The sequence below is a fragment of the Haliaeetus leucocephalus genome, unplaced genomic scaffold (genome assembly GCF_000737465.1).
Source record: "Haliaeetus leucocephalus isolate CR32 unplaced genomic scaffold, Haliaeetus_leucocephalus-4.0 Scaffold286, whole genome shotgun sequence".
Lineage (NCBI taxonomy): Eukaryota > Metazoa > Chordata > Aves > Accipitriformes > Accipitridae > Haliaeetus > Haliaeetus leucocephalus.
The window spans coordinates 157,609-167,500 of record NW_010972722.1 but is presented as its reverse complement, the minus strand read 5'-3'; the positions used below and the strand labels follow the sequence as shown (position 1 = coordinate 167,500).

Here is a 9,892-nt window from a genome sequence, read left to right as displayed (position 1 = left end):
CCGCGGCAGCACGCGCGCGCACCGCGCCGGGGAGGGAAGCGCAGGGAAGGAGCGCCCAGAGCCCTGCGCGGCCGCCGCCTGAGTCCGGGCGCACGGGCAGCGCCGGCAGCTGCCCCGCGTCTTCCCCCGCTCCCCGCTGCCCAGAGCCCGCGGGCAAGCGTGCGCGCCCGGCTTCCGGGAGGCCGATCCGCGCCCTCCGAGCAACACGGCGGCAAGACGAGCACGAGGCGTTTCCCACGGCACGCCTTCCCCGGCCGCAGAAACCGGGAGAGAGCCTCCGCCGGGGCAGCCCGCAGGTCGCAGCACGGCACGGCACTACATCTACTCGGGAACGTCGGGCTGAGGACGGGGAACGGAGGCCGGTCCCAGCGAGGCTCAGGCGTGGGCGCGCCCTCCGGACGCCCGGTCCGGCACCTGAGCGGGACGAGGGGCTGTGCTCCCCGGGTTGCCTTCCCTCTCGCCCGCAGGCTGCGTGCTGCACAGCCGTTCTTCGTCCTTGCCTGCCATGGCCTCAGCACGTCTTTGCTGACTGTGCAGGTCGGGCTTCAGGAACTGTAATGCACTCCTATCCGAGCCCCTGCTTAGGCACACTTCATAGCAGTAAGCCAGCGACAGAGTGTCTGTCTTGGCCATGTCCGTGTGGCCGGTGGCAAAGACGCCATCAGCGTAGCAGCTGGCAGAGGGAGTCGCAAGGCATGCCCAGAGGCAAGTCTTGCAGATCTTGTCCGCTGAAAAGGCTAGGACAGACAGGACGAAGAACAACCAGACGTAGCCCAGGGAGGTGATGAGATAGGTAGTGAGCATGTCCTCCTCGGCTGCCTGCGGCTCCTGCCTCCCCACATGAGCGTTGGAGAGCTGGAGGAAGGTGTCGGAGAAGCCGTCCGCCAGCGCTATGCTGAGGGTGGCTGTGGCGGAGCACGGCAGCTGCCCGCGGTCTCGCACCAGGACAACAGGCCTCTGCTGGGGTGTGTCATGCTCTGCCACAGCCCATGCCATACGCACCTTGCTGCTGTGCAGCCCCACATGGAACAGCCCCAGCTCCATCGCCTTGGCCAACTCGTGCAACAGCCACACGTTCTGCCCCGCGTCCACATCCACCATCACTACCTTGGCCACCAGGTAGCCCGCCCGTGCCCAGCACGGCACCAACTCGCCTTCTGCCATGCTGCTGTCAGGGGGCAGGTGCAGCACAACAGGTGCATTGTCATTCTCATCCCGCACCACCACACGTAGCACCACCTGTGTGCTGAGTGGCAGTGAGCCACTGTCGACAGCCCGCACCTCCACCTGGAAGGCACACACATACTCATAGTCCAGTGGGCAGAGCGCCTGCATGGTTCCACTCTCCACATCCATGGACACGAACGATGCCACAGCAGGCACTCCCGGCGGGACCAGTCCCATCGAGTATCTCACGTGGGCATTTTTTCCCATGTTGGCGTCTGAGGCAGTCAGGCGGCCCAAGCTCGTCCCTGTGGGCTCGTTTTAGCTCAGCACCATGGTGTAAACATCCTGGGTGAAGGTGGACACATTGTCGTTCATGTCCAAGGGTTGTAACAGCAGCTTCTTGGATGCCAAGAGTGCGGAGAAGCCCTCATCATGAGCCCACACTGTCACATTGTACTCCACCACCTCCTCCCAGTCCAGCACCTCCGATGTCACCAGCGCATATGCATCAGCAGCCAGTGGCCTGATGCTAAAGGGCTGCTTGCCCAGCAGCTCACACCTCGTCATGCCGTTGTCCCCTGAGTCCTGGTCATGCATGTTGAAGAGGGCCACGGTGGTGTTCGGCAGGGCAGCTTCCAAGACGGTGCTGGTGAGGGAGGCAGTGATCACCTCAGGGGCATTGTTGTTCACATCCTCCACTTGCACCTCCACCTTGCAGTGCGTGAAGAGGCCCCCTCCATCTGTGGCCTGGACGTCTATCTTGTAGGTCTTTGTTTCTTCATAATCCACTGGCTTTTTGAGTCGAATCTGCCCTGCCTCTGGATTTATTTTAAACGTCTGGTGATTTCCCTCTGAATTTGGAATGATGGAATAGGATATCTCTCCATTCGTTCCTGAGTCTAAATCATTAGCAGACACCACCACCACTGGGGTATCCTCGGTGCTATTTTCTAATACTTGGACTTTATACAGACTATGGGTAAATACTGGGACGTTGTCATTTATATCCAGGACGACCACATGGATTAAGGCTGTACTAGAGCATGGTGGAGACCCACCATCCACAGCCATGACACTGAAAGCCACTTCTGCCTGCTGCTCCCGGTCCAGGGCTCAGTCCAACACCAACTCGGTGTACCTCCTGCCATCACTCCACCTCCACGCGTAGATCTGGAAGTAGTCGTCTGAGCGGATACTGTAATGCAGAAGACTGTTGTTCCCCACTTCCGGATCCTGAGCGCTTTCCAACAAAAAATTGAGCCTCCAGCATTGCACTTTCCGGGATCTTTAGAACTATCTCTTTATTTAAGAACACAGAAGCATGATCACTTATGTCAGTGAAGCTTACCTCAGCTCAGAAGGACTGCAGTGGGCTCTCCAGCACCACCTCAAAACGCACCAGGCAGGGCTCGCTCTGTCCGCACAGTTCCTCCCGGTTTCATCCGCTCTCACATCACCAAATCCCCGGCGTGTTGGTTCAGCTGTAAATACTGCTTTACTCCTCCAGGAACGAGCCGAGCCTGTCAAGCCGATAATTCCTCACCAGTCAGTCCCCAATTCTTAGCGATATTCGACACAAAGGAGCCTCTCTCCGCCTCTTCGGTCACAGAGTACCGGGCGGTTTCTGCTCTCATCCCCGACACGCAGAGGAGCAGAATCAGAGCCACCGCTCGCCCTGGGAGCCGTTCCTCGCTCTTCCTCAGCGCCATCCCTCCCAGCGAACCGATCTCCTACCCCTGTGAGCTGGGTGGAGCTGTCGATCCCGCCTGCTGGACCCTGAGCAGAGCAGCCCCTGATGATGCAGCCCCGCAGTCCCGGGGGCGGTGGAGGTGGGAGCTGCGCGGAGCCTCCGCGCCTCTGCTGTCAGCAGCGGCACCAGGCGGCCGACCTGCAGAAGGGCGCGGAGATTTCACAGGGCAAAGACTGCAGAGCAGAAAGAAAACGCTGTCTTTCTCTGTTCCCAGGTCAGGGCATACAGATTTAACTGCCCATACAACCCTGTTCAAAGTATGGGCATCACTTGAAGGAGCAGTGCTTCAAATAGAAGCCTTTTATTTGAAAACGAGATTTATTTTAAGCTGCTTTTTCTGATGTCCCTCCCTACAATGGCTTGAACTGTTTATGCAGTGTGAAGAAATTACTTGTAGGCTGTTTAGCTGAAGCAGCTATGTATTGTTACAGGTGTCCAGCACTGAGAGTCAGCTGGTCGATGAGCCAGGGCAGCGATCACCGTAGTAATTCTCAGGCTGGTTTCTGGAATGGACCGAGGTTGTTCCCCCAATTCATGACGTCTCAGGATGGGAGCCCTCTTGAAGGGGCTAGGGGCAGCATCTCTCAGACCTCAGCTTTGCTCAGAAAATCCCCCTCCATCTTGCTCCAGCTTCTGACAATGGCCTACTTCCAGGTCGCTCTGATTACCCCTGCATAAAATCCACTCCAAATGCACAGATTTATTCCTGAAATCCTGCTCTTGGGGTGGTTATTTCCTCGGCGATGACTGTGACAAGTCATCTTTGAAAAAACACACTCACCCGAGGGAGTTCCAAGGAGGTTTTCTTGTTTTCTGTCATCAGGTGTTTGACTCTTAAAAACGTGTGAGTGAGAGGAAATATCACATTACTTTATAGAGTACCGAATAATGAAAATAAAAGAAAACAGAAAGCTTCTTGACACACTATCTTCTACAGTGCCTTAAGTTTATTCTAAAAGTTTTAGCCTATTTTACTGTAAAACCACAAAGAGTACTTTAAATTGTCTATGACCTTACACTCAAAAATCTCGAAATGTTCATTTCAACTTTATGTTATGAAAAAAAAAATAATAATACATTTCTCAAAGCCCACTCTTTACAGTATGGAGACCTGTAAATTCCCGGTCAAATATGTGAAATGTGCCAGTGTCAGCCATTTCTAATGTAATCAGATTCTGCTTGTTATTAAGGAATTACTTTGCAAGCACCACTTCATTTTGCTTAATATCTGTTTGGCCTGGTATTGAACAGGTTGCAGAAAATTAAGACATTATTACAGAGCCCTCTCCATAAGAAAAAAACCCCAACCACCCCCCCCACCCCCCAAAAAAAAAACCACAGAAAAGGTGATGTAGGAAAAAGTTACCTTGAAGATCTGCTTCCGGTTTTCAGTATTTCCCTTAAGATTCAGAAACAGTAGCACTCACAATCATACATCAAGTCTCAGTGTAATCAACATGCAACACAGTGCTCCTCCTCTATCCATATCACAATTACAAAATAGCTACATGAATAAAGTATGGCTCAAGAGGAGAGTGGTTTTGCTCTCTCACAGAGAAGCCTTGTACCTCCCTGGTAACTTTTTGGTGGGTGTTTTGTCTTTTCATTCTCTTTTCCCTGTGAGGATGTTAGCCAGTGAGGACAGACATGCTTGTCTTTCTCCTCACTTACTGGGGAGTGAGCCAAGGGTTTTGATGAGAATTGACATTTAGCTCCATCCCCATGTTTGCAGTGCAAGCTGCTTCCGCAGGTCTGAGACCCATGTCTTCGGAGGGGGGAGCTCTGCCCTGCAACGAACAGAGAATGGAGGTTGTCATTTGGGTGTTGAAGGTAAGCAGGCATCAGCGAGAAGCTTAGAGAGCATGTCTTACACTACTGCATGTGTGACACTGATGCCTTGAATAAAGGCATGAGAAAGAAAACTTCACTGTAGTGATTGACTTTTGCTTGCTTGAGCAACTTCAAACCTTTGGTTGTACGAATAAGATAAGAAAACCTTCAGCTTTGTCAATCGTATGCGCCAAGGCACCAACAGACAAGAGGCCTCAGGGCCTGATGACAAGCCTTGGGTCCTGCTGAGTTTTTGTAATTAAAACCTGCCAAGGCCAACCAACTAGGGAAAAGAGATGACCCATAATGCGCATGCCCAAGGGGCCGACACTAGGTATATGATAACATGAATATGTAAATGATTAGAACTATATAAGCTTTGTTTGCTGTAGGTAACAGTGTGCACGCTAGGAGGAATTATCCCCCGTGCATCCAACGCTGCAATAAAGAACGCCTGCTTTCTAAAGCTCCAAAATCGAGTCTTAGAGAGTTTCTTCGACTGGCTTTTTTGTTAACACCACCACTTTTCTCTACCCAGAGCCAAAGAGGAGGTTGGACCAGGCGGTGGGTCTCTGACCTGAACGATGAAAATCTAAAGCCAGAAACCATCCACCACTGTGGACATCACAAAGACACTACTGCAAATCTTTCATGAGTCTGAGGACATAATTTAAGATGGTAAGAGCTCAAGATAAAACCACCTTCTCACAAACAGTAAATGTGGTTTAATGTTGATGTATCAAGGTGAGTCCTTTTCTCCCCTGAGTCTACTGTGACTGCAGTTCTGAGAACCTGCAGTCAAGTGAGTCCAAGTCATCAGTGGTTGTGAAATATGAAAATGTTGCGGAGTGATGATAAGATGGTGTTTGTGGGCCTTTATGTGTTCATTGTCCGGACTCTTGTGAAGTGCTAGATGTAAACCCCATGTTTAGAGAGGACTTGGACTTAATGGGAGAGTGAGGAGAGAAGGAGCTGTTTCAATGACCACCTTTTGTCTCCCCCATGCTCTATAAACAGCCAGAGATTACAGGGCTCACTTTAAGTTCACAGCAGCGCTGAGAAGAGAAGTGCTGGTATGGTCTGGGAGCACCGGGCTGGATGAGGAAGGGACCAGGAGGGTGCTTTGTAACGCCCCAATAACCACACTTTTCTGGCCAATACTGTTCATACAAGCCACAAAAATATATGGGAATTTAATGGCAGAGGTCCCCACTCCAGCAGCTTGAAAGACAGCTTGAGTTCACCACTGCCACAACCCTGGTGAACGGCACTTGGCAGCGCCGAGCACCAGCTCCTAACAGCAGCGCAGGAAGTGACATATCAGTGAAGTGACACCCCTTTGTACCATTGTCCCCGCAGTCCCAGTTTACGCTAGACAGGACCACTACATTCCCAGTGCTGCCGCCTCCATGAGGATGTGTCCCTAGGAGCGGTGTCATTCCTGCTGTGGGTCCCTTCGGGCTGTACACAGTCCATGGAGACGACCCACTGTGCGGCTCACACATACATACCCTTTACTTCTCATCTTCTCATAGTGCAGCTGCCACCCGTTGTGGTGACACCAAAGATTTGATCTAATGTGAATACTCACGGCATAGAGCTGGATGCAGAGGGGTAAGTTTAGTCAGCACTTGGGGAGCAGCTGAGCCATGCCGGATCCTCCTGGGAGGCCTCCGCCAGTGGCTCTAAGACCCTCTTTACCCTCTCCTCCTGCCCCAGTAGCTCCTTCACCACCAGCTCTGCAATATCTATAGTCTTTACTACCAGGAGTGAACCCCTCCACCCCAGCGTGCTGCTCCCCTCCATCACCTCAGCCCAACCAGGTCCCTCACCTGTGCAGCCCAGTTGCCTTCTTCTCCGAGGTTGGACACCTCTTGCAAGCACGCTGAGCTTTGCTGTTCACCCTGGCTGGGGGGCAGCCCGGCAGGAAAGCAGTGGAAGAGGGGCCTAAGGAACTGAAACTCACTGTTGATGGTCCCGGTGGTGAAGCAAACATCATACATGTAGCTGCGGGGCAGGGAGCCCGCGGTGCTCTCCGTGGCAGACTTCGGGAACGTAGGCAAGGTCTCTGCCTCACTCGGCCTGGCCCGCCGCACCTTCACCACCACAACAGCCACCACGGTGGCCAGGAACACTGCCGAAACACAGGCCAGGCAAGCGATGAGGTACAGGGTGAGTGGCCCATCGGGATCAGCAGCCGGTGCCTCCTCACTCAACCGCAAATGGGCATCGGAGAAACCGTCCACCAGCGTAATGCTGAGGGTGGTGGTGGTGGAGCGCGGCGGCTGCCCGCGGTCTCGCACCAGCACAACAAGCCTCTGCTGTGGCGCTTCATGCTCTGCCATGGCCCGCACCGTCCGCACCTCTCCGCTGTGCAGCCCCACGTGGAACAGCCCTGGCTCCGTTGCCTTGGCCAACTCATAAGACAGCCACGCATTCTGCCCTGCATCTGCATCCACCGCCACTACCTTGGCCACCAGGTAGCCCGCGTGCGCCCAGCGTGGCACCAGCTCGCCTGCCACCGTGCTGCTGTCAGGGGATGGGTGCAGCACAACGGGTGCATTGTCGTTTTCATCCCGCACCACCACGCGTAGCACCGCCTGTGTGCTGAGTGGCGGCGAGCCACTGTCAGCAGCGCACACCTTCACCTCGAAGGCACGCACCTCCTCATAGTCCAGCGGGTGGAGGATGTAAACATCCCCGCTTTCAGAGTTGACTGACATGTCGGGCTGCTCCTTGCCCTCCTGCCTCACCAGATTGTAGTTTACACGGGCGTTTTTCCCTGCGTCAGCATCCGTGGCATTCACACTGCCAATCCGCAGCATGGGGCTGTTGTTCTCTGTGACTGACATGGTGTAAACCTCCTGAGTGAACTGTGGGGGATTGTCGTTCACGTCCGATATCTGCACAAAGATGCTTTCCTGAGAGCTGAGCCGCGTTGTGCCCCAGTCCATGGCTGTGATGGTGATGTTATACTCTGCCATCCTCTCCCTGTCTAGCGCTGCATTAGTCCTCAGCTCATAGTAATTATCGAAAGTGGGGGTAAGACTGAAGGGCAAGTCCCCGTCGATCGAGCACTCCATCCTGCCGTTGTCCCCGGAGTCCTGGTCCCGCACACTGAACAGGGCCACCACAGTGCAGGGCTGGGTGTCCTCAGGAATGGAGGCGGTGAGGGAGGTGAGCACTATCTCTGGGGCATTGTCATTCACGTCCAGGACCTCCACCTGCACTTTGCAATGCGCAGACAGCCCCCCGCTGTCAGTGGCTTTCACCATCATCTCGTGGTTTTTTGCTTCCTCAAAGTCCAGGTTGCCCACAACCCGTATCTCCCCACTGGCAGGGTTCAGCTTGAAGATCTGCCGGGACCGCTCTGATGTCTGGGTGAAGGTGTACCGCACTTTCCCGTTGGGCCCTTCGTCAGGATCCACAGCCACAACTCTGACCACCAGCTGCTCCTGGGGGCTGTTCTCAGCCAGGCGCACCTCGTAGATCTCCCGACCAAAGACTGGGGTGTTGTCATTGGCATCCATGACCACGATCCGGACCTGAGCAGTACCCGACCTGGGTGGTGAGCCCCCGTCGGTGGCAATGAGGAACAAACTCAGCTCCGGCTGCTCTTCATGGTCCAGCTGCTGCTCTAGGACGAGCTCTGCATATTTTGCTCCACCTTTCCTTGTTCTGAGAGCGAGGGAAAAATGCGAGTTGGCTCCAAGGCTGTAGTTCTGCAAACTGTTACTTCCCACGTCCTTGTCTTGGGCACTTTCCAGAGGAAAACGGGACCCGGGAGGTGCTGTTTCCAGAATCTCTAAAACCATCTCCTTCTCTGGGAACACGGGGGAGTTGTCATTCATGTCACAAACCTCCACCTCCCCTCGGATCAGCTGCAATGGATTTTCAAAGAATATCTTAAAGAAGAGTGTGCAGGTATCACTCTGCGGACAGATCTCCTCTCGGTCCAGCGACTCCTTTACTGTCAGTACTCCGGTGTTCTGATTGAGGCGGAAAAGCTGCTCGTTCCCCTCAGACACAATGCGGGCCTTGCGAGCTGCGAGCTGGCTCGGAGCAATGCCCAGGTCGTTTGCAATATTGGCGACAAAGGAGTCCCTCTCCATTTCCTCCGCCAGAGAATAGCGGAGGGTTTCAGCCCCGCTCTGACACACACAAACGCACAGAATAAACAAGATCACTTGCCTCTTTCTGCCTCTGCTCTGTCTCACACACGCCATTACTCTCCAGAAAAGCCATCCACCGTCCTCCGTGGTTCCCAGCATTTTTAAGCCGCGTCCGAGGCAGAGCGGTGTTTGTCAGGAATCCCGGGCTAAGGGGGTCTGAAAGCCCCCGAGCACCCCGACCCCGCGCCCCGCCGCCCTTCCCGAGCAGCTCACACGGCTTTTTTTTTTGTCTCCCTGTGCCTGCAAACCGGGTGCGGGCATTGCAACCTGCCGGTCCGTGGCCAACACCCCCACCCAGCGTCGCAAGGGGGAATATTTCCTCTGCCCTCTCATTCGGGACAGCGCTGCTGGTTTGGAGTTTGCTGCTTGAATCTGCACTCTTTGTGCCAAATCGAAGCCGAAAACCTCAGTGTAAATGCTCTCTTCGTTTGGAAGCAGGCTCCCTCCCCGCATACCTTGCGCTGCTCTGGGTATCACTTCCCAACTTACAACCGCGAACTCTTCATATGCAGGTTTTGGGTTTCCTCCGGTTTGTGTAGGCAGTGCAAGATCTGCCGCTTCCACAGGATGCATTGAGGGATTTTCCTTCTCTTCTCTACTTGTTAACAAGCACAGGACAGTTAGAAGCGGGGCGGGTCAGAGAAGCACCGCTACTGAATATGAGAGGTGGTGCCAGGGGAAGGTCCCGAAAGCAACTGCTTCACCATCACCCTACCTCACCATCACACTAGAATGATAATGTTATTCTAGGATACATCATCTTAATGTTGTTTTCTTCACATTGTGTACCGCACCTCGCCCGAATTTCACACAACTTGAACGGTTTTCTGTGTGAAAAGCGTTTTTCTCGTTAATTGACAGAAGTATCCTCCCCTGCTGCCTGCTGATCTTTGCACCCACGATAAGGTGTGTCACTGTGCAACACACTCGTGAAAAATGTCCCCAGCATCGAAATGCTGCAACCTGTTTTCAT

General features: G+C 53.9%; 2 protein-coding genes across 2 annotated transcripts; both read right to left on the bottom strand.

Annotated features, from left to right (window-relative positions):
- Positions 1-375: 375 nt before the first annotated feature.
- Positions 376-2,876, bottom strand: LOC104833440 (protocadherin beta-16-like). Its single transcript, XM_010570085.1, is given in 4 exon segments — positions 376-1,479; positions 1,531-2,424; positions 2,426-2,605; positions 2,607-2,876. Coding segments are annotated over 4 exon segments (2,448 nt in total).
- Positions 2,877-6,552: 3,676 nt separating this feature from the next.
- On the bottom strand, positions 6,553-8,973 carry LOC104833439 (protocadherin beta-16-like). The gene has a single exon (XM_010570084.1). The coding sequence runs from the start codon at positions 8,971-8,973 to the stop codon at positions 6,553-6,555; it is 2,421 nt and encodes an 806-aa protein (XP_010568386.1).
- Positions 8,974-9,892: the final 919 nt, after the last annotated feature.

Bases quoted from the DNA above. Each gene is read 5' to 3' on its own strand.
- LOC104833439 (XM_010570084.1), bottom strand. From the start codon at position 8,973: ATGGCGTGTGTGAGACAGAGCAGAGGCAGAAAGAGGCAAGTGATCTTG.